At 37.0% G+C, this 26,185-nt stretch overlaps 1 protein-coding gene across 1 annotated transcript; it reads right to left on the bottom strand.

Moving 5' to 3' along the window:
• Positions 1-20,140: 20,140 nt before the first annotated feature.
• Positions 20,141-23,889, bottom strand: LOC120183342 (berberine bridge enzyme-like 7). Its single transcript, XM_039188061.1, has 6 exons — positions 23,885-23,889; positions 23,563-23,639; positions 23,229-23,408; positions 22,623-22,683; positions 21,361-21,526; positions 20,141-21,199 (listed from the first exon to the last, which is right to left on the bottom strand). The coding sequence occupies exons 1-6, from the start codon at positions 23,887-23,889 to the stop codon at positions 20,141-20,143; spliced, it is 1,548 nt and encodes a 515-aa protein (XP_039043992.1).
• Positions 23,890-26,185: the final 2,296 nt, after the last annotated feature.

Genomic DNA, 26,185 nt, shown 5'->3' with positions numbered 1-26,185 from the left:
AATGTGTCAAAGATACTCATGTAATTATTAACTTTATTTCAATGGTATTTTGAATTTTCATGATCATTATAAGTTTTAAAGGTTTTAAATAGTTAATGTGACACCTCATATTCGTATCCGGGTCGAATATGGGTTGGGGGTGTTACACATTGCACATTACAACTCACTGCAAGGGACAAGCCTTGCCAAGTGTGTTAATCGATAACGGGTCTGCTCTAAATGTGATGTCTCTGGTCACTCTGAAAAGACTATCAATGGATATCTCCCATATACGAACATGGAAGAGTTTGCTCCGAGCATTTGACGGGACAAAGAGGGAGGTAATTGATAAGATTGAAGTATCCCTAACCATTGGACCTACCACTTACAACATCGAATTCCTGGTGATGGACATTATGTCTTCTTACAACTACCTTTTAGGGAGGCCATGGATACACCAAGCTGGGGCAGTGCCATCAACACTTCACCAGAAAGTGATGTTTGTCATTGATGGAACTCTTATCATCATCAACGTTGAGAAGATATAGTGGCAAGTGTGATCACTGATGCCCCATATATTGAGGTGGAAGAAGACATTTTAGAATGTTCATTTTGTTCTTTGGAGTTCATAAATGCCATATTCGTGGCTAAAGGTGAAAAGATTTCCAAACCTAGGTTCTCATAATGCACCAAGATGGAGCTAAAACAAACCCTGGGAAAAGGTGTTGAAATAGGAAAATGATTTGGAAGTATTTTGGAGGGAAGAATTGATCTTATTTTTCCTGTCACAAAGCTAGATCAATTTGGGCTAGGGTTTCATCCCAATTACCAACAAAAAAGGAAGGAAATTCGGAAGTACCGAGAAAGAAGATTGGCAAGATTGACTGGGGATAAAATTCGGCGGGAACCGATGATATTCCCTCCTCTTCAAGACACATTTAGATCTAGTAGATATGTGTTTGAAACCACCTTACTAGACTTGGAGGTTATTGTGAAAGACTTGAACATCAATGCCACAACAATGAACAACACTGAAGACACTGATAGATCCGGAATCTGTCAGTTATCGTCAGGGATCAAGCTTAACAACTGGACGGCTGAAGAACCACCTGTGGTTTTCAAATTTCTTTCAGAATAATACTCAAACTTTCCCTAATTTCCTATACTCGGGGCAATATGTGATCTTTTGTAAGGGTTAATAAATTATTTTTTATTCACATTCAATTAAAGATGCATTTTCTTTTCCGACAAACATTTTTTCCTTCGTATTTAATTTTTCTTCATTCTGTGTGGGATACCTTCCTCTCACATATACACATTTCTCTTTTCATTTCCCTTTCAGGTCCTCAGATATTAATTATGCGGACAATGATGATTCTGACCCAGAGACGGATTTTGAACAACTCAGTTGTCTTAGGGAAATTGATGAATGTGACAATGAAAAGAGTGCAACTTACCTTCCGAATTATTAAAGATGGTGGAAAGAGAAGACAAACAAATATTGTCACAAGAGAAAATCGAAGTTTTAAATTTGGGCACAGAAGAGGAAAATAATGAAATTAAAATTGGCACAAAACTTTTGTCTGAAGCAAGACAAATCCTAATAGACTTACTTTATGAGTACAAGGACGTGTTTACATGGTCTTATCAAGGCATGCCTAGGCTAGATACGGATATGGTAGTCCACAAACTACCCATCAAGCCAGAATGCAAACTCGTCCAACAAAAACTAAGGCGGATGAGACATGAAATGGTCCTTAAAATAAAAGAAGAAAACAAGAAGCAATTCGATGATGCCTTTCTTCAAGTGGTCTGTCCGCGATTTTTGACTACTATATATGGGTGCGGAATATGTGCAAGTATACACAATCGAACACGTAATACAGTGATGAGTGAGTATCGTATCCGCAGGGATTGAAGAGATCTTGAGTAAAGTTTATGCACTATTCTAAAGTAACTAACTATAACTAATGGTATTCACAAATGAGAATGATATGGGAAAATGAAATAGATGTTGGTGGGAATGGAATGATAGTAATATGGGAGCAAATGGAGATGTCGTGGCAAATTATATTGTGTTCAGTGCAAAAAAATGACAATGTAAAGGCAAAGTAAAACGTAAATACTGGATTTGATTATCAGGACTTTAACTTCCTCATAAGACAAGCTACTACGGGAATAAATGATAGGAGTTATTAAGAAAAATCTAAGTCCACTTCTTAGATTGGTTTTACTTCTATGTGTTACCTGCCCAACAGAGTCTACTAAGGTGCCCTACGCTATCTCTAGTAAGGGACTCGACAGATTGAAGATGCCCTGGCAAAACCGATTGGCGTGAACCCCTGCAGTGATCCTATTGGTCCAGATAACAGGATATGACTCGACAAAACCTTTTTGCAGCAGCATTAACATCTAACATATCTCTCATGCACAAATCCTTTTAGTCGAATGAAATCCTAGCCTTATCTCTAAGGTGGATTAGGCCTAGTTACTATCTAGAACCCATTGCTTATGTGGTTCCTTCCTAGTTTCTCTCGAATACTAAGGATATGTTACTTAGGCATTCTCTCGAACACTAAGTAATCACCTAAGGAATGGCTACACTCATAGCTCCTACAACCTTAAGGCATTAAAATTCATAAGCAAAACATATTATAACATAGAAAAATAATCATTCCTTAAAGTAAATCTTAAATATCCAAAATAAACTCCCACCAAATAGGATTAGTTCATGGTGGGGTTCGAAATAAACAAGCATAAAGCAAGTTAATCCGTTCCTTACAACCCAAATAATAAAATATGAAAACAAAGAGAAAAGGGAAAGAGTAAAAGCCTTTGACGTGCACTGCCGGAGCTTTCCTCGGCCACCACGGACTGTCCCAGCGAACTAACTCCTCTCGGACGCCTAGAACGCCACTCCCTCTAGCTTGTCAACGGAGGAATGTCGCAGCAAATAGGATTGATGGAGAACTTTTTCTCCGAATTTTTAGGCTATTGGCGGCTGTCAAAAAGTTCAAAGTCTCCTTTTCATTGTGGTCTCATCTTATATTTATAGGGAGATAATGAACCTAAGGTTTTATGATAAAATTACCCTAGTACCCTAAAGTTCATTCCTTTTATGTAAAAGATGGTGCATAGATGGTAATGAGCCTCTCCTTTATGGTTGATTGCAGAAATCACGCATGGTCAATGACAGATGGCTCTTACTAAAAATATATTCTTTGACTTTTTCTGCCCAGAAATATCGTCTGAGATGTCGCGACAATCACATTTTGCTCAGTAGTCTCATCATGTCATGACAATTCCCTTTTGTTTATATTTGCTCCCAAATCCTGCACATCATTAAACAAAACACCTTCCCATAACGCAGCACTGATTACAAAATAAAATGTCGCAACAAACAAAATTTCACCACATACAACTATATGCTCCTAAATGCATCTGTATGATCCTATATGAGCTCTTAGACAGTCAATAACTTAAGTGAAAATGTCTCAAATATGACCTTTTTACGGAGTTATCACACCCCCAAACTTAAGTTATTGCTTGTCCTCAAGCAATGGATAGTATTAAGTAAACTAAAAATACCATGGCAAGTTCAGAAGCAGAATAGTTATATGGGATAAAATTTCAGCCCTTAGCATTTGGCTTCAATATACTAGACTAGTTTGAGAAATCAAGTACTGTCCCCTAGGGCAAGATTCTTTGTGTGGGTGTGTGCGTGTTTGTATCTAGTTCATGCTCAACAAACTTAAAAAAATTCTACGCAATTTTTCTTGTTTTACCACGACATTTACAATTTTTACTCCCACATTGTTTTCTTTTCCTTTTTTGCTTTTTTTTCTTTTTTTAACACTGCTACGAGGGGAGTCAACCCATCACACCTACCATCCCACACTCTAGGTGAAAGGGAGCATTCCTTCCACCCCCGAGCTAGTCAGGTAGAGTCATCCCGTGACTACTTTCATTCACTCATATACCATAGTTGCCATTTATTTATTTGTAGTTTCCAGGAAATGCCATGGCATAGCGGAGTGTCCCTCTACATATATGCCAAAGCATTTATTCACAACTTCATTTTTTTTCTTTTTTTTCTTTTTTTTTTACAAAGTGGGGTTTTCATCGTTTATGCCAAGACATGCAAGAGTTCTCTTATAAAAACTTTCTAAGTTCCTTAAGCATGAAAAACATACAATCGTGTATTCAAGGGTTTCAAAGAAGCAAGTCCTAGAGTTGGTTCTATCATCCTCAACAGTCATGTACATTCAATCCTAGCCATCAAGAATTCATCATCATCGGGCATCCTTAAATTACTCCAGGAAACTAATTCTACACTTACTAATGTCATGACATATTCATTCTACTAATACTATCATGCAATGATCTAAGAACCCTACCTCCCCCAAACATGAGAGAAGCATTATCCTCAATGCTAAATAAAAACTAAGGAAAATCTAAACTACATGCTATGAAATTCAATGTAATGCAAGGTACCTTGCTTCATGCTTGTGGTGGTGTGGCGGTCATGCGACGTGGGCATTTTTGTAATCGTGTGGGGCTGGAATGTTCAAAGGCAGCTGAATTTGCTGAGGCATTTCTAATTGTTCATCCTCCAGTGGCTCTATGGGCCGAGGGGGTGCTGGTACGGTTGAAATATGGATAGACCCTAACCTTGCAAGGAAAAATAAAATAGTAAAATAAAAGGAAACTGAATAAAAAGCAGTAACAAAATAAACATTTATTTATGCACCGGAGTAAATCCAAAATATAACGGCATCTTCAAGATACTTGGCAAGTCTCGACATCGTGCAAGAGGAGTGCAGATTTTTCATGTTCGATCGGAGCACCAGTGTAGACCAAAATACCCCACACATATAACAATTCTACCTTCAAAATATTTTGCCTTGGCATTTCGGGTCTTTCACATTTGAATTGTAGGACCTTTACAGTAGTCCTCTCTTTTTCAAAGTGCTCTCTGCCTGAAGCTGAATGGTAGTGGAATGAGATCTCTTTTCGCTCCTTTTTGTTGTGGCAACTTGAAATCATTTGGGCAGTAAATTCGTTGAAGAGGTCGAGGTCATCCCTATGACAGTAGCCACCATCATGTATGATCTTGTTCTTTCCTAGGCTATTCAAGTAAGGAAGCAAAACAACACTAACGATAAAATTGACAATGTTAGCATACCACAAAATTATCGCGACAAATAATAATTTCTCATTAGGGAATTTTTCCTTAATCTCCATTCCATTCCTTAATTCTTTTATAATTTCTAGTCTATACAGATAGGCAGTTACTTGGGGTTTAGGATGAGTAAAATTCAATAGAATCCAAGGGTTAAAATTTCATACATGGTCCAGCTATGGGTGTACTAGACTTACTCATCTCCTTTGGAATATCATCGAGCTCCTCTTCGTCTTCTTCATCAAACTTCAAGTGATTATCAATGCATAAAAATTTGCTGCGGCAAAATTCTACAACTTTTCTTTGGTCATCAACTCCTACTGATGGGGGCTTTTCTTTTACCGTGACAAAATTTTTCTCGTCTTCATTTACTTCACTCTTCGAACCCTCATCATTATTTTCTAGCGAATGTGCATATTCTTGTACCTTCGGATCTTCATGCACAATCTCATGATCAAGTTCTCCGAGTGTCTTCCCCCCCCCCAAACTTAACATCTTTGTAGATTTTGATGTCACTCCTTAAGGTGAATATACCACAATGTTCCCTATCTTGAGCCTTAGTGACTTCAGTATCACTAGGAAGACTTCCATATGGGAGAGAATGTCGTGGCAATTTGACCAACCTGACCTCCAAGGCCCTTAAAGACGAGTTGTGGCATTGAAGCAAAGTTTCTTGGATTTTTATAGAGGTCGCATGGTCATGCAGTATGGTCTTCGTGGTTGTGATAAAATCTCGCATTGTAGCCTCCAAAGAGCTTGTGTTGGATGAAGATGACACTCCCTCCTTATAATTATGCAATGGCATATTCGTTTGAAAACTCTGGGAGTCACTAAAGTTCTGCTACCTAACGGCTGACTAGCATTGTTGGTTCCTTGATTTTCCAAGAGAAGTTGGATACTGACACCATCCAAGATTATTAGAATAGCGGTTATTGTTGCCTCGATTGTAGTCTCTACATAGTTGATGGACTCTAGATTGGTCGGACACTCGCTCTCATGGTGATTGCCATGGCATAACAGACATGCTGAGTTGGATATGTTCATTCTAGTTCCAGACATGAATAGGGAAATTGGTAATCATGATTAGCAATTCGATCAAGAATTTCAAAAGCCTATTCGGAGATTTATTGAGCAATGTCCCATTTGTCATGGCATCTAGCACATCCTCGTGGGTGCATTGACTCCATTGTAGAACATCACAACTTGAGTCCAGTCGTGGAATCCATTATTGGGGCACTTACGAAGAAAACTTTTATATCGATCCCAGTACTCATGCATAGACTCTTCATCGCCTTGGTGAAAAGATGCTATGGCATTTCTAAGTTGGTTGTTCATATTGGGTTGATTATGCCGTAGCAAAAAAAAATTGCACAAGTCATCCCAAGACCTTATAGAGCCAGAAGGTAATCCATTGAGCCATGCCCTGGCGTGATCTTTCAAAGAAAATGGAAACAACTTTAATTTCAGCACATCTTCATGCACACCTTGTTGTCGAAAAGAGTCATAGACCTCTAAAAATGTCCGAACATGTTGCATTGCATCCTCATGAGGAGCGCCACCAAATTGTCCAATCAAGTCCAACATGTCGAACATAACCTATTTGAGCTTGAATTGGGTTACCTGAATCATGGAGCTAATAGCAGGTTTTAGGTCGTCCAATGTGGGATAGTTCGTGGTCGAGCAGCATTCCCAGCATTTGGAATTGTCGTGGCATTTAGAACTGCAGGATCCTTCACCTGATTTTGCATAACATGAGCCTCAGGTTCAATATGAATAATGGTTCCTGGGTCTTTTACGGGTCACGCGACAACGTAACACCTGAGAAAGGTACACAAAACAAGTAACTATGTATAAAGAAAAGAAAAATGGTGCAACAACTAAACTCAACATCATCAATTGCCAATCCCCGGCAACGACGCCAAAAAACTTGTCCGCGATTTGTGATTATTATATATGGGTGCGGAATATGTGCAAGTATACACAATCGAACAAGTAATACAGTGATGAGTGAGTATCGTATCCACAGGGATTAGAGAGATCTTGAGTAAAGTTTATGCACTATTCTAAAGTAACTAAGAATAGCTAATGGTATTGACAAATGAGAATGCTATGGCAAAATGAAATGGATGTTGGTGGGAATGGAATGATAGTAATATGGGAGCAAATGGATATGTCGTGGCAAATTATATTGTGTTCAGTGCAAAAAAATGAAAATCTAATGGCAAAGTAAAATGTAAATACTGGATTTGATTATCAGGACTTTAACTTCCTCACAATACAAGCTACTACGGGAATGAGTAATAGGAGTCACTAAGGAAAATCTAAGTCCACTTCTTAGAATGGTTTTACTTCTATGCCTTACCTACCTGACAGAGTCTACTAAGGTGCCCTACACTATCTCAGGTGCCCTACGCTATCTCTAGTAAGGGACTCGACAGATTGAAGATACCCTAGCAAAACCGATTGGCGTGAACCCCTATAGTGATCCTATTGGTCCAATAACAGGATATGTCTCGGCAATACCTTTTTACAGCAGCATTAACATCTAACATATCGCTCATGCACAACTCCTTTTAGTCGAATGAAATCCTAGTCTTATCTCTAAGGTGGATTAGGCCTACTTACTATCTAGAACCCCTTAATTATATGGTTCCTCCCTAGTTTCTCTCGAATACTAAGGATATGTTACTTAGGCATTCTCTCAAACACTAAGTAATCACCTAAGGAATGGCTACTCTCATAGCTCCTACAACCTTAAGGCATTAAAATTCATAAGCAAAACAAATTATAATATAGAAAAACAATCATTCATTAAAGCAAATCTTAAATATCCAAAATAAACACCCTCCAAATAGGATTAGTTCATGGTGGGGTTCGAAATAAACAAGCATAAAGCAAGTTAATCCATTCCTTACAACCCAATTAATAAAATATGAAAGCAAAGAGCAAAGGGAATGAGGAAAAACCTTCGACGTGCACTGTCGGAGCTTACCTCGGCCACCACGGACTGTCCCAGCGAACTAGCTCCTCTCAGACGCCTAGAACGCCACTCCCTCTAGCTTGTCAATGGAGGAATGTCACGGCATATAGGATTGGTGGAGAACTTTTTCTCCGAATTTGTAGGCTCTTGGCGGTTGTCAAAAAGTTCAAAGTCTCCTTTTCATTGTGGTCTCATCTTCTATTTATAGGGAGAGAATGAACCTAGGGTTTTGTGATAAAATTACCCTAGTACCCTAAAGTTCATTCCTTTTATGTAAAACATGGTGCATAGATGGTAATGAGCCTCTCCTTTATGGTTGATTACAGAAATCACGCATGGTCAATGACAACTGGCTCTTACTAAAAATATATTATTTGACTTTTTCTGCCCAGAAATATCGTCCGAGATGTCGCGGCAATCGCATTTTGCTCATTAGTCTCATCATTTCATGGCAATTCCCTTTTGCTTATCTTTGCTCCCAAATACTGCACATCATTAAACAAAACACCTTCCCTATAACGCAGCAATGATTACAAAATAAAATGTCGCGGCAAACAAAATTTCACCACATGTAATTATATGCTCCTAAATGCATCTATATGATCCTATATGAGCTCTTAGACAGTCAATAACTTAAGTGAAAAGGTCTCAAATATGACATTTTTACGGAGTTATCCTGGCCAATTACTGAAATGGGTGGCTAACATAGTGTCAGTGCCAAGAAGGATGGAAAAGTATGCATGTGGGTCAACTACCGATATATAAACAAAGCAAGTCCTAAAGACAATTTCCCCTTACCACACATAGATACTCTGGTGGACAACATGACAGGAAATACTTTCTTTTTATTCATGGACGGATTCTCATGATACAACCAGATCAAAATGCATCTAGATAATATGGAAAAAACCACATTTGTCACAATGTGGGGAACTTTATGCTACAAGGTGATACCTTTCGGATTAAAAAATGCTGGGGCAACATACCAAAGAGCTATGGTGACCTTGTTTCATGACATGATGCACAAGGAAATTGAAGTTTATGTTGACGACATGATTGTCAAGGCACAAACTAAAAATGAACATGTCAAGAATCTAAGAAAACTCTTCCAAGGATTAAGAAAGTTCCAATTAAGATTGAATCCCAACAAATGTACCTTTGGGATAATATCTGGAAAATTGTTAGGATTCATGGTTAGCAGGAAAGACATCAAGATTGATCCAAATAAAGTTAAATCCATCCAGAATTTACCTCCCCCACGAACACAAAAAGAAGTTCGAGGTTTTCTAGGTATATTGAATTATATTGCGCACTCATGTCTTAATGTCTCGCATCCCAGACAAACCTTTATTCATGTATTTATCTATCTTGAAGAATTTAATGGGATGTGTCCTGGGCCAACATGATGAGTTTGGAAAGAAAAAGAGAGTCATTTACTACCTAAGAAAGAAGTTTACTGATTGCGAGGGTAGATATTCACCCATTGAAAAAGCTTGTTGCGCTTTAGTCTAGGCTATACGAAGGCTCAGACAATACATGTTGTACCACACCACTTGATTGATTTCCAAGTTAGATCCGCTAAAGTACATGATGGTGTGCCTGATATCTCTGTAAGGTTAGCCCGATGGCAGATGTTATTATCTGAATTTCACTTCCACATGTGACACCTGGAAAATGCATTTCGATGTGGCATCAAATGCGTTAAGGCGTGGCATTGGAGTTATCCTGGTCTCACCCATGGGAAATCATTATCCATTCACCAGAATATTGAATTTTGATTACACTAACAACATGGTGGAGTATGAAGCTTGTGTTTTAGGGATTCGAGCTACGATTGGACATAATATAAAGACCTTACGGGTATATGGAGATTCTGCCTTATTAATCTATCAGCTCCGATGAGAGTGAGAGACAAAAGATGTAATGCTGGTAGAATACTGAAAGCTCATATTGGATCTACTCGAAGAGTTTGATGAAGTCATTTTCCATTGCATGCCTAGAGAAGAGAATCAAATGGTTGATGCCTTAGCCACCTTGGCAACAACATTCAAGGCTAGCGGGGAGTCTGACATGATGCCAATTGACATACAGTCGTATGAGTACCCAACTCATTGTTAATAATCCTGACTGAAATGGACGGGATGAAATCTCCTAATCTCGTTAATTCAGATGCAGTCAATAAATACTTTGCTTAGGGTGAAAACCTGAAAGTGCCCTAAGTTAAAGCAAAAAAATGTTTAGGGTGAAAACCCGAAAGGGCGCCTTAAGTTGAAGTAAAAAAAATTTAGGGTGAAACCCGAAAGGGCGCTCTAAATTGAAAATAAAAAAGGGAAGAAAACAAGAATAAAAATAAGGTGGGCCCAAGATAAAAACCCAAAAGGGCAACTTGGATAATAATCCAGGATTCACACATGGGAAGGGTCCCGGATCAAGGCAGTAAAGCATCATGGCATCAAAGTCTTCTGTATACTTAAAAATTTGGATGAGCATTGCACTCTTTCGAACGTTGTCACATATTCGACGTCCCCTTGAGAAAAGTTGCACTCAAAAATCATCTAACTGTGTGTCAGTTCAAAGGCATCCGCATTGTCAAGATCTATGGCATCTACTTGTATTTTTTTATGTAATGACTTTCCAAAATGTTTGCCATGTATTCTTTGTTCTTTTTCCTCATAAATAAATATGGTCATTTCTCTAAAAAATAATTCATTTTAAGCATCTTAAATTGAATTTAAATAAGAATGATTTATTCAATTTTGAAAAAACAATTGCATATTATTGTACAAAGGTTTTCCAAAAGGTACATGTGTTCAAAAGTCGATAAAGGCTTATGCACCATACTCGAGATAAAGGGTTCTAGTTCATTTAAAGACATTGTTTAAATCAAGACTAGAAGTAAACCTTCATTTTGCAAGTTCACAGAATGTATATCGGATCAAAGCCTGTTGAAGAATCCAAGATCAAGAATCAGAAATTCAAGATTCTAGAATCAAGAGTCATAAAATGACAGCAATAGATGGAGATTTCTCTCTAAACTCTAAAATAACATATGTCACATATGCATGTTAGGCATACATAGAACATTGCATTCATAGCATCACATATATGCGTGATTTTGCATATCTATACTTCCTTCTTCCACTTTTTGACGAATAAAATGGTATTGAACTCTTATGTGCTTTGTCCTTGAATGAAATGTTGGATTCCTTGCTAGATGCAAGGCGCTTTGACTGTCACAAAATAGAGAGACATACTGTTGATTATTCCCAAGCTCCTCCAATAACATCTTCAACCAAATTGATTCTTTACTGGCTTGTGTAGCTGCTACATATTCTGCCTCTGTTGTGGATGTAGCCACAACTAACTGCAATTTTGAAACCCAGCTTACAGCTCCACCAGCAATTTTGAACACATATCATGTAGTAGATTTGCTTTTATCCAAATCCCCTACATAGTCAGAATCAACATACCCATTGATAAGTAAATTTGATCCTCCGTAACATAATGCAACATTTGAGGTCTCTTTGATGTATCTCAAAACCCTCTTTACTGTATTCTAATACTCTTTGCCTGAATTCGCCATATACCGACTAACCACTCCCATGCTTGTGCAATGTTGGTCTTGTGCATATCATAGCGAACATTAAACTTCCCACTGCTTATGCATACGGCACTCGAGACATATTCATCCTCTCTTCTTCACTACTAGGACTCATACTGGAGGATAATTTGAAGTTAATAGGAAGAGGGGTAGAAATTGGCTTACAATCTTGCATGTTGAATCGTAACAAGATCTTCTTCAAGTAATTCTTTTGTGAAAGCCAAATCTTCCTATTACTTCTATCTCAGTGAATTTGCATCCCTAGAATCTTGTTTATTGATCCCAAATCCTTCATTTCAAATTCCCTAGCCAGTTGTGCCTTTAATTCTTCAATATGATCTTTGTTGGGTCCTACAACTAACATGTCATCCAAATACAACAGCAATATAACAAAATCGTTATCACCAGACCTCTTGAAATAAGCACAAGGGTCTGCATTAAGTCTGTTGTATCCAAGGCACATAATGAAGGAATCAAATCTCTTATACCAATACCTCGGCGCCTGCTTTAGACCGAACAGAGATATGTTCAACCTACAAACCAAGTTCTTCTTTTCTTTTTCTTCAAAACCTTCAGGCTGGAGCATGGAAATCTCTTCTTCAAGATTTCCATGAATAAAAGCTGTTTTAACATCTAGTTGCTCTAGATGTAAGTTTAATGTAGCACATATTGCCAAAACTACTCGAACTGTTGTTAGTCGAACCACAGGAGAAAAGATTTCATTGAAATCAATACCTTCTTTTTGAGCATATCCTTTGACCACCAGTCTTGCACGATACCTCTCAACTTGATCATCACCATTTTTCTTGATTTTAAAGACCCATTTGTTACCAATTGGCTTCCTTCCTTGTGGTAGTGGCACAAGATCCCATGTATTATTTTTATGAAGGGCTTCGATTTCTTCTTGCATCGCCATCATCCATAGTGAAGCATCTGAGCTATTTATTGCCTCATGGTATGTTGATGGCTCACCGTCCTCTGTTAAAAGGCAGTATGCAATATTTCCTTCTATAATAATCGAGTGCCAATTGGGACGTCTTCACACACGATCTGATTGACGAGTTGTTGGAGCTTCAGAACTCTCTGGTTATTGTTCATCATGTGCTGGTTCTGCTTCAGAAGAATCTCCTTGTTCAAACTCCTTTTCCACATGTATCTATGTAATCTCTGATTTTTCAGTGCTATCATCGTCTTCTTTTCTTTTTAGTTTTTCTACAAAGATAACATCTCTGCTGATGATCACTTTGCGGGCAGTGGGATCCCACAAGCGATACCCCTTTACTCCATCAGCACACCCCAAGAATTTGCATTTCCTGGATTTTGGATCCAACTTTGAAATTTCTTGGGAGTTGTACATCACGTACACAATACTTCCAAATACATGGAGGTTTGAATAATCAACTGGTTTACCAGTCCACATCTTCATTGGTGTCTTCAAACTCTATTGCAGTTGATGGAGCTCGATTCACCAATAACAGGCGGTATTGACTGCTTCTGCCCAGAATGATTTTTCTAGGCCTGCATCCCTCAACATTACTCTTGTTCTTTCTAACAATGTTTTGTTCATCCGCTCTTCCACTCCATTTTGTTGAGGAGTGTTCGCCACTGTGAACTGTCTTTTGATGCCTTCTTTCCTGTAAAAGTCATCAAATTCTTCGCTTGTGTATTCTCCTCCATTATTTGTTCTGAAACACTTGATCTTATTTCCAGAATCAAGTTCCACCTGCACTTTGAAGTTTTTGAAAGTTGAAAACACGTCTGAATTCTTTTTAATAGGGTACACCCAACATCTCCTGGAGTAGTCATCAATAAATGAGACAACATATTTTACTCCGCCTAGGGTTGTAACTGGTGCTTGCCATACGTCAGAGTGAACCAGTTCTAGAACACTTTTGCCTCTAGAATTTGATGTGTTGAATTTCAACTGGTGCTGCTTACTTGTTATGCAATGCTCACACAAAGTAAGTGATACCTTTGTTAAGCCTGGAAGTAGTTTTTTCTCCACAAGGACTTTCATTTCTTGTTCTGACATGTGTCCAAGTTTTTGATGCCATAGCATTGTAGAATCTGAACTACATGAGGCAACAGAGGCTTCTGCTTCTAGCAAAGTATCTCCCTTCAGCATGTACAAGTTTGCAACTATCTTTTCGCCTTTCAGCACCACAAGCGCTCCACGGAACACCTTCATGATTCATTTTCGTGTTTCAATCTTGCTTGCATTATTATCCAACAATCCGTAGGATAATAAATTTTTCTTCAGGCCTTTCACATGCCGCACATCTCGAACAACTTTAATTGTTCCATCATATCTTCAATTTGATGGTTCACACGCCATTGATCTCTAAGGCATGATCATTGCAACTATACACAGATCCTTCTGAGACAGGTTCATAATGTTGTAATCATTCTCTTCTTGAGGTCATGTGATATGTTGCTCCTGAATCAATGAGTCATATATCTGTAAATCTTTTTCTACCTTCCATAGTGGTTGACGCTTCACAGCATAGAGCATCTCCATCATCTGAAGTGTTACGGTATTGCCTTGTGGATTGAAATTTTATTTAGACTCCAACAATCCTTCTTCAAATGACCCTTCTTTCCACAGTTGTACACTTTAAATTCTTCTTGCTCCTCGACTTCGATCTACCATATTTGTGACTTGGCCACGTTTTGTTGATCTCCCTCTCATCGTTGTCAATGCTTCTGTTTGTTGCAGATTTACTTGTCTGTCTTCCTTGTTCTTGCGCCGATTTTCTTCTTGTAGAATAGCAGCTGCAACGTCATCGAAGACTAGACTAGTGACATTATTGTTTGTCAAGTTGATGATGAGTTGATCATACGAATCCGATAGACTTTGAAGTAGAAGTTCAACACGTTCTTGTTCTCCTATTTTATAGCTTAAGGATGTAAGCTGAGAAAATAAAGTGTTCAGTGTATTTAAGTGCTCCGTCACTGAAGTAGATTCTGGCATACGGAGAGTGTACAATTTTCTCTTAAGGAAAATTTTATTGTGCAGCGATGTGGCCTCGTACAATTTGGTGAGATGATCCCATATCTCCTTAGATGTCTTCTTCTCCTCGATGCTTGACAATACTTCATCTGCTAATGCTAGATGAAAGTTTGCCATAGCATTCCCGTCCATCTCATTCCATTTGTTGTCATATGTGAAATCTATCGGCCTTTCACTGATAGCTGCTAGACAACTGTCTTTCCTCAGGATGGCCTTCATCTTCAATTTCCACAATGAGAAATTTCTCCCATTGAATTTTTCGATATCAAATTTCGTCGTCATAGCTTCTTTTACGGATAGCTCCCACTATTCACTATCGTGAATAGTTCTCTGAAACCTTCAAAGAATGGGTATAACTTCTTACTTTCTTATGTTGGAGGATCCACCTATGGTGGCAACCACAAAGACAATAAGCAGATATTACACACTCAAATCTGGCTCTGATACCAATTGTTGCGGAAGACGGCTATCGGATAGAGCAAAATCGCAACTAATAATTTGAGAAAATAAAAATGAAGATAAAAGAGACACAAAATTTACGTGAAAAATCCCTAAATAATATAGGGTAAAAACCACGGGTAACAGTAGAAGAATTTCACTATGAGAAAATAGGAATTACAACTTTTATCAATCTACCAAGGAGAAAACAATGATAATTCTCTCTTGATAAAAGGAGAAAATAACTCTCACGAAACTCTCTAAATTCTCTCTAGTATTGGAAGAAAGCTAGAATGTTTTGAGATGATTTTAAAGCTAAATGAGCTAGAATATTTATAGTTAAAGCTTAAGGACTAATCTTATAAATACCCTAAAATATAATGATTAATTTTAGCAATTTTACCATACAAAAATCAACAAAAATGCTGCCACCGAATTCACGTACATTAGAGCTGCCAAATTTGAAAATCAAATCTGCAGTAAAGTATGACTTTTATTTTTTCAACATGTTGTGCTAATGTAGGAAGCATTGAGCGTGATGTGCGGTTAGTGCCACTTCATGGGGTTTCGCATAAGGGCATTATTAATAGAATGGGGCGCCTGGTTTCCAAGACAAAGCATAATGGGGTTCTGGCGCACGCATTTCCTTGTATGTCGAGTGGTTATTATATGCTTTGGGTAGTTTAAGTAGGACGCACATGGGCTCCATGGTGGACTCGTGCGCTGTGTTGGAAGACAATGTGCTTGACGGAGATGGTGATCTTCAGCTTTCCATGTCTGGCTTCAACAATCTTAGGCCATTGGTTCTGAATATAGATTTGTGTTCCTTCATAACAGTGGTAGAGGGACCTCTTTCAAAGTTTCCTGTAATGGATATTTCTGTTATTCAAATGATAAGGTGTTGTCCAATAGAATTAAAAGGAAGCAGAAGAAATTTGGCTCTTTATTGGATATTCAGGACAAAGTTCTTTCGAAAGTCGAGAAAAAAAGAAGAGATCAAGCTTTGAAGAGATTTAATTTGCTGAAATCTGATCTAAATTCTACTGAATTATCTGGAAATCTCTATCTGATTCTGATAGCTTTGAAGAGATTTAATTTGCTGAAATCTGATCTAAATTCTACTGAATTATCTGGAAAATCTCTATCTGATTCTGATTTGAGAGGTGGGCTGCTTATGTTGTAAAGGATACATTGCCTTTAAGGAAGTTGTGGTAGTTAGTTAGATTTTGTGCTTCTACCATAACATTGTTTTTGAGTTTGGTGCGTGATTGTCGGGGTTTGCGTTATGTCTAAGGTTCAGTTCTATGGTGTTTTCGGCTGAAGTGGATCTTTCGATTGGTTTGGATTGCTATTTGTGTATGTTGTTCAGTGTGTTCGGACGGGGTTACGGTCTGATTCATGTAAAAGTGTTATATGTATTCGATCTTCACCACCTTAAGGTACACTCTTTTTCCTCCATTTAAGATTATGGAGGTTTTTTAATGAGGTCCTTGAGGTAGAGTACTTTGTGTTTTTCTAATACAATTACCCTCTTTAAAAAAAATTAACACGCAAAAATGATAAATAGATTGAAAATACGAATTATTGGGGATTAATATGATCTTGAGGATCGAAATATTTGATTATATTTAGTTGGTTAGTTAAGTTTTTTTTTTGTTCGTTCATATTCTCTTATAACATGTATTCCAGTTTTGTTAGGAGCATTCTTTTTCTTTTCTTAGAGTCTTCCTTCCTTTCCCGTTTAAGTAGGATTAGATCGGATAAAGAATTTGTCAGAAAGATCAAATGTGTAAATGTAAAAAGATACACAAGAAAATTATCAAAATTAACGAAGTTTAACAAAACGATAATTGAAACAACGGGAACTGTGGAGATTGAAGCTTTCATTTTTCTGTGTAAACGTAGTGGTGCATTCGAATAAATTAAAGCTTTCTCGAAGTGAGAAAAGTTTATAAAGCACGCCTCTCAGATTATTTCAAAAAATGAAATCATAATTGTTTGATTATTTCAATCAGCTGGTGGAATTGTCAATGGCGGTATGCTCCGCTCATTCTTGAAGAAGTTCTCAGGGTCCACCATGGCTTTCGCACCTGCAAGTCTCATGAAATTGTTCTTGAAATTTATTTTTAAAATTTTTAAATTAAATTTGATTTTTTTATTTTAATCTAAATTTAAGGTTTTATTTTGAATATATACACGATAATAAATATTAATTTTCATGTTGTATTCATCTTGAATTATATTTTTATTATAATTTAGATTATTCAAATTTATAATATATAATTTAAGTTTCGAAGTTTGGAAAATAATTTCAGTATCAATACTATTATCTTTAGTATCGATACTTGAAGAACAATATCGATATCTTATGAACATGTATCTATATTATCCCATCAAAATCTTAGATTTTGGGTTTTAAATGAATAATATCGATATCAATTTGTATTTGACGCTTACTCAGAACTTTATTCCTTACGAGGAAACTCATTCAAACTCCCCCTACTCATATAAGCCCCTAGGATGATATTTAAAACTTATTGAAATCATATAAGATCATAATCATCATTTATATGCATGAATAACACAAAATTCATCATAAATCATCCATAAGCAAAATGCACCCAACATGCCTTATGTACTCATACAAGTAAACAAAGCTACAAACAATGATCAACAAGTATTATAGATGAGTTAGAAGTGCGTTACTTTACTCTAAAACTGTTAGAAACCCCTCCTACCTAACTCAATCAAGTACAAGATTCTCGTTATTCTTGTTTTTGGAGATTCTTTTAAACTTCTTTCAATAATAAAAAAAAAAAATGGTTACTGACTCATTGAAAGTCTTGAAAAGAATTTAAAGGTGTATCTAAATACAAAGCCTTGGGGCTAAAACGATTGATTAGTCCAAGAATTAAAAAAAAAAAAACCCTAAAATCCTCACTACAACACCATGGCCAAACGTAAACAAAAAGAGTTTGGATTGAAGTTTTTGGGATGTAGATTCAGTAGCGGACCTACGTTGATGATAGGGTAGGCACATGTACAATCTGAAATTTTTTAGAATTTGAATTTTCTTTTTAATACTCGAAGTTTTCTTCATGCATATTAATATATGTGTACACCCTAAATTTAATCAAATAAAAATTATATTATTAATATATATGTTTCCACCCTCAAAAAAATTGTGTTTTACAATCTGAAATTTTTTAGAATTTGAATTTCTTTAATACTCGAAGTTTTCTTCATGCATGATTATATGGTGTACACCCTAAAATTTAATCAAATAAAAAATTATATTATAATATATATGTTTCCACCCTCAAACAAATTGTTTTTTCTTCAATAATACTGTAGATTGCAGCTCTTACCTCCTTTCAATCGTCCAAGGATCTTTCCTCTATAAAATTTCTATCTTAGTACTCAAACCACTTGAGAAGAAAATGAGATAAGAAAAGAAGACATAAGAATGTTCGGCTTTCAACACCCTTCCCCAATGACATAGGCATAAAATAAAGAAATTCAACCTTTAAAATGTTCAAGGGTCAATTATTTTTGGTCCTTCCTCATTTGTTCTCAATAAAAAACTGTATTTTTATGATTATCTGGATTCAATTCTCAACCAATTAAGTCCAAACTTAGTTCAAAACATTTTCATTATCTAATTATATTGGTTCAATTGTCTCAGATCAACCCAACTCATTAACTCGAAATTCAATATAAAAACTCTACTTTATGATTAAGGTATGATATTTAGACTTTTATATTTCTATCTATCCAATTAATAAAATTTCATTTTATTTTATTTCATCTTTAAATACCAGGTGAAGCCTTAATGTAGTTGAAAACCAACAACTAGAAATACAAGGAGAGACTAAACTGATAGGGTAGATGGTAAAATCATGTAACTTGTATTAGATAAAAATTAGGAGTATAGATTGGATAATCTTGTGTGGTCATTGTTTCAAATCTTGACATTGAATCGGAAGCTTCTAGATTTGACTAGATGAAACTAGTAATTTAGTCTGATCAAAGTTTTAATCTAATTTGGTTCTATTTATTAATTTGATGTAAATTAAACATTTTATATTTATAATTTACTAGTAGGTGTAAATCAATAACACAACGCTACAATATCGCTAAAATAATTATGTAAATTTTGGGACCAAAGTTAAAAAATTAAAAGGTTCAAATAGAATTTTAATTTTTTAGAAAATATCAAAATCGCCAACGTTTTGGAGGGCTACAAATTCCATTTTGAATAGTTCAACTGCATTCCAGCTTTGCTAAACGATGCCCCCATACATACTACTGCTTTGAACACTAGCCTCTTCAATTTATTTGGGTTATTCCATCCCTCACTGAGATACAATCTTTGAATCACGCTAGTAATCTCCGAATTTTAAGGATCAAAGTAAGAAAGTACTATAATTGGGGACCAAATAAAGTATTAAGCCAAAAAGGGTAGATCCAAGATATGGTATTGACTATATTATACTAAAATATGAAAGTAAAATGTTTGTAATAATATTAATTATCATTTGTAAAAATGAGTTTTTATTTTCAATTGAATTGTATTCAGTTAACTGAAGATCTATTTAATGATTTTTTAATGAAAATAACAATTAATAGTATTATTAATTTTAACTTTAATATTTATAAATAGATTGAACCACCATCTCCATACTTAAAATAAAGAGATCAAATCTCGAATTTTTTTATATATTAATGGACTAAAACAAGAACATAGTTATAAAATACGACATATGTTACAAAACGTCCTTATTTATTATACATGGAATAACACGATGTGTTTAAATTACAAGAATAACAAACATTTAACTTCCAGAAATTATTTCGCTTATTGTTGGTCGTCGTAGAGACAACTTCAACGAGCTGGTCGCATTGGCAATGTTGGTATGCTTTGTTCGTTTTTGAAGAAATTCTCAGGGTCTATCTTAGTTTCACTCTCGTCAGCTCATGAAATTGTTCACGAAATATTTTGCCCATATTCCTTGGCATTCTCGAAATCCGTCTCGTTGCTCTCGTTGCTACCGATGTCGAGATCTCGGTAGTTGACGAATGCTTCTCTTGGTTTTCTCGACGGTATGGTGCCATTGTTCGGTACAACCTCCTCGACAACTCGACGTATCGTGCAGCGGCGTCTATGCCTCCGTCTGACTCGGACCATGTCACTTCATATAGCACCATGAAAAGGTTACCGCCGCGGTGCGCAAAAGCAGTTTCTGTGTCCGAAATCTCTTCCATTCTCCCGCCATAAGGGTTCATTAGGAGGAAGATGTCTTCAGTGTCCATCATTGCCTCCCATAACTTCTCCAACCCTTGTTTAGGAATCACTGCTTTGTAATAATCCGACTTGCTCTTGCCAAATGATCGGTTCACCTGCACTCTATCCAGCAACACATCGGTGGTAGTTCCATTGGGGAATTCAGCCCATACGGTGGATTCGACCCAACTCATCTCTAAACAATCACTTCGTTGTAACCCAATTCGGGAAAGCTTGTGGCTCATCAATCGCATAAGTCTATTAGTTTTCCCTAGAAAGTGACCCTTGAATGAAACCCTAACGGTTCTGTTGTTGCGGCCATTGTTAATGGGCTGAGGCTGGAGTCGAATATAAAGATCTTTTTGGCAGTTTTGGTGCAACTTGTTGCCAACGATAAACAGCTCCGTTGCGCCTTGCTCCAATGTCCTTTGCACGGTGAATACTGTAACCCTAGGTGGAACACGAACCAGCTTGACCCTCCATGAAAGGATGATCCCAAAGCTGGTTGTTCCACTCCTCTTATCGCCCAAAACACATCTCTCCCATTGATTCACGGTTAGGATCCTTCCATTGGCATCAATCAACTGTGCATCGATGACATTATCGATGGAGAGCCCGTATTTTCTAATAAGAAACCCATAGCCACCTCCACTAAAGTGTCCACCAATGCCAAGAGTGGTGCAATAACCAGATGGGAACCCATGGACATTGCTTTCTCGGCTATTCTGTAATAAAGTTCACGGTTGTGGCCCCGGCCTGAACCCACGCCGTCTCACTCGCCACATCACATCGATAGACCGGAGATTGAACATGCAAGAATGACAAATGGAACTCCGGAAGTGTAAGAAAGTCCCTCTAAATCATGGCCGCCGCTCCGAATCCTTACTTGAAAACCATGACGCTTGGCGCAAACGACGGTGGCTTGAGCATGGGATGGATGCAGGGCGGTTATAATGGCCCGCAGTCTCGAAGTTGTAGACAAGACTATTCGAAGGTTATTAGCACGCTGGTATATAGTTTCGAAAGATGAATTGTTGGGCGTTAAATGGCATCTGTAATCGGAAAAGAATGGTCGAATGTGTAGGAAGACATCGAAGAAAACTATTGAATCAACTGAATCGTCAGATGTAACCAATGAAATTGATAACAAAAATATCGAAAGGGTGGAGATGGAAGCTTTCATTGTTTCAGAATAAGTGTAGGGATATTGTGCATTGTTCTTATGGTTCATGGAGTATTTATAGAGTGTGGGGGAGTGGCGGCCGGCTGTATTCGAATAGACACGACCTATTCTCCATGTGATAGAAGTTTACAAGGCACGGCTCTACACAATTTCAATAAGGAAACTATTTTTGTTTTGAAATTTTTAAATTAAAAAAAACTTTATAATACCTTACGTATATCTCTTAAGTAAGGTCGTTTAAATCTTTACATTTACAAATGAAACAAATTCAATTTGGAAGGTCACCCTCACCTTTACAATAGTCAATCCGAATTAATCCATTATTAAATCAGAAATCAATAAATGATTATCATAAAAAATATGAATATGATTTAATTTGTGTTTTATACTATTAATAAATCAAATCATTATACATACATTAATTGTTTATTATATATATTTCATTTGACTCATTTTATTTTTAATTGATAGGTTATGATTATTAATTCTAATTTTTGTATAGTTTGAGGCTTCTTTGATTGAATATCACGTTTTTTTTATACTCTAGTAATAGCTTGCTCTTTTCTTTAAATTGAACATTCGATTTGTCCATACACACACACAAAATGAATCTATATAATTTTGTTTTACCTCAATGTCAAAATGGTCTACTACAATCAATTAATTTTAATATAATATGTTGAACTTTTTTCCCTTTTCTAAGAGTAGGTGTTGATACGTTAATTACTTAGTTTTCAAAGAATTAACACGTAAATGATAAATAGATTGAAAAGATGAATTATTGGGGATTAATATGATATTGAAGATCGAAATATTTGAGTATATTTTGGTTGGTTGGTTAAGATGTTCATTTTTTATTTTATTTTTTGAAAGAGGATACTTTGTATTAAGAGGAACAAAGTACACCACCTCAAGGACCTCATTAAAAAACCTCCCTAATCCTAAATGGAGGAAAAAGAGTGCACCTTGAGGTGGTAGGAACATAGAACACATAAACTCTTAAAACATACACACCAAACCCCAGCCCTACAATACCCAAACCAGTACATAAGAAAACCTCAACAGCACCAGAACATGAAACGAAGAACCAACACTGGGACATGGAGAAGATAAACCAATTCCTCGTCCACTATACCATTAAGCAACTGGAGCCCACCACTAGCAAGCACAAGCTGGAAATTAGGACCAATACAATTTAAAAAGGGTGCACCTTGGATATTTTATTTTTGGCAACATCCCACCCTTCCACCTCACATTCCACTAAGCCCATATAAGATGTCTCCAATACACAAGCTTTAACGTTCATCTGACAGAGCGAAGCATTAGAATTAACCTATTAAAATCAGCCACGGGACATGTTGACCATAACAAATAAAAAGTAGCCTGAAGCTCGAAAAAGAGCTTACAGTCACCCGCCAATCTCCTAATTTCCCACAAGAGAGCATCACGCGTACTTGAAACACCGCCTATCGTCCTCTGCCTTAACCACACAAAACATTGCCTTCTGTAAACTGGCCACACCCTTCTGTTAACTACCAAAACTATCGCCTCCTCCTAGCAACAACACATACCCCTTCTGTTAAACTGGCCACAATTATCGCCTTCTCCTAGCAATAGCACACGATCAAACCACAGCATCACCGAAACAAGAGACAGAAATCGCCCACGAAAGTACAGACCACTAGACAACCACCACCAATCAGAAAACAGATAACTGAAGAATTCCCAAAACATATTGGCAGCCGATAAAACTAGAGCCACAGAAATACAGATTAACAAAAAAAATAAACCTACTAAAAACCTAACACTAAAATCCTAAATAACAAACTACTCCAGCTCCTCTTAAAACCACGAAAAACCTCAAGATCAAAGCCATAACCCTCCACAACCCCTAACATCACTCACCAAACTCAAACGAATCTAGAGACACTAACTCCTTGAGCACATCACTCGCAAAACCAATATCATTAACGAATCCGACCCTAGAGCCATAACAACTTCTCATAAGAAAGTACCCACAGAAACTTCACCATATCAACCCTACATCTTCCAAAAGCCTACCCAAAGAATAGATATTGGTAGAATATCCCCAAACAACGAAGCAGATAACGAAGGAACCTTAAACACTCTCACTCATACATAATTTTGCAATCGAGCAATAGACTGTTCGCTATGGCAATCACACAAACGCGAGAAGCATATAAACAATGACAAACTGACTAGAAACCCCATAGTATTCCAAACTTTGAAACAAATATCATAAGCAAACCAAATCGCAAGCACGAAACAACAATCATTAGGAACAGGAATATACTCACTTAATCCCCAAAAACACTCGAGCTTGTCCGATCAACCCTTGATCTAAGAACATAAAAAAGAAGAATCAACATCACTGTGTTGGGCTTTTGAGATCTTGAGAGAAGCGGTTGTAGGAGAGCGTGAAGCAGCAACGGGTGGTGGAGGCGGCAACCGCCTCGCGAAAGAGGCGGCCACCGCCTCACTGGAAAACTCTTAGGAGCACTCCTTTTTCTTCTCTAAGAGTTCTTTCTTTCCTCTCTAAGTAGATTAAGATTGGATATATAATTTATCTAAAAGATCAAAATATGTAAATATCAGAAGATATTGAAGAAAATTATTGAAATTAACCAAATCATAAAATGTTGGCAACGAAGTTGATAACAAAATGATAATTGAAACAACGGAACTGTGGAGATTGAAGCTTTCATTTTTCTGTGTAAACATAGTGGTGCATTAAAATAAATTAAAGCTTTCTCGAAGTGAGGAAAGTGTATGAAGTAAGCACGTCCTCAATTATTTCAAAAAAAAATCATAATTGTTTGATTATTTCGATCAGCTGGTGGAATTGTCAATTGTGGTTTGCTCCGGTCATTCTTGAAGAAATTCCAGGGTCCTACTGAAAATCATCAAAGTGGCAATTGCGAACAACTAGATCATTTTTGCATCATCAAAATGGTTTTCTATGTATCCGCATTTCGTGTTTACTCCGAATATGCTGAAAGTTCAGATCACTTTTTTTAATAATGGATATTGTGTATAAGCAGCCTCATTGTAGGACTGATAATGAACAGGACTACTTCCGCTATGATAACTGTTGGGCAAGTGAAGATGCATGCCGACTACACGTACGGGCAGCGTGAGATTATACCACGGGTTTCTACTTTGGATAAATTTGAGGCGGTAGGAGTAGCGTTGAAAGATTGGCAGCACAAGCGATTTCGAGCCACATGGGCGTATTGGCAAACTTAAAAAAGTATTGAACTATAAGTTGTCGAGCAATCGTCGGGGCATAAACCCAGCTCTTTTATTAAAACTAAACGCGAATTACAAACCTTACTGGATAAAGAATAGCGTTATTGGTCGCAACGGTCGCGTGTCCATTGGCTTGCGTTTGGGGATCGTAACACATCATTTTTTTCATGCACGTGCTACACAGCAGAAGAAGAACCGAATTACAGGATTATTTAATGCTCGTGAGCATTGGACAGAGAATACCAATGATAAAATAATATCGTGATGAGTATTTCAGACTTTGTTCACGACGGATGATGTTGCGCATAATGCTCGCATCTTGGATGCGTTTGGCAGCGAGCAACACTACTAAGATGAATAGTGAGCTCACTAAGGCATTCTCAGTGGATGAAATAATGGTTTCTTTCAATGACATCAGTCCTAGGAAAACCCATCGGTGATGATGCGGTGAATTTATGTATGGATTTGCTTAATGGGAAACAGACATGTCCACGGTTAATAAAACTATCTCTTGCTTATCCCTAAGGTTATGGAACCCCCAATATGAAGCTATATCGGCCAATTAACTTGTTCACAGTAATCTACAAGGTTGTTTCTAAGGTGTTAGTCAACCTACTGAAGCCCCTAATGGCATTTTGTATTAGTGACAACCAAGCTACTTTTATTCCTGATAGGCAAATCATAACATTCTAGTTGCTCACGAACTTGTAAACTATTTGAATTCTTCCACACTAGGAATTAATAAAGGAAAGCTTTGAAGTTTGATATCGAAAAGTTTATGATAGAGTCGATTGGCCCTTTCTCCGGGAAGTTATTGTTGGTTTTGGCAAATTTTGAATCCCACATTGATTTTGTATAAGGAGGAGGGGAAATTCTTTTGTTATAAATAGAGTCCTCCTTCTCCTTAGTTTAGCATACCACAAATATAAGTTCTACTATATTAAAGGCTATTATATTTTTTCTCTCTCTTTGTAATATTTCCTCTATTAGTGAAATATTATTTTTAGTAGTTCGAGGACGTAGGCATGATTTTGCCCTAATCTCGTTAAATTTTGGTGTTCTCTTTATGTCTATTTAATAGCTATTATCGGGTATAGTTAATTATATCCTATTAAATTACTTGTCTTGGTAGTTCTGTCTAAGGAGAGTGGGTTTAAGAGGACCATTGTGACCCCTCCGCTCTTTCCTGGGAATCTACATTGGGGTGATTTTAGTACAATTGTTCACACTAATCACCTAGATAATAGTTTCAAGGTGA

The sequence above is a fragment of the Hibiscus syriacus genome, unplaced genomic scaffold (genome assembly GCF_006381635.1).
Source record: "Hibiscus syriacus cultivar Baekdansim isolate YM2019G1 unplaced genomic scaffold, ASM638163v2 tig00112758_pilon, whole genome shotgun sequence".
NCBI lineage: Eukaryota > Viridiplantae > Streptophyta > Magnoliopsida > Malvales > Malvaceae > Hibiscus > Hibiscus syriacus.
Note: the sequence above shows the minus strand (reverse complement) of the source record. Positions and strands in the feature narration are given on the sequence as shown.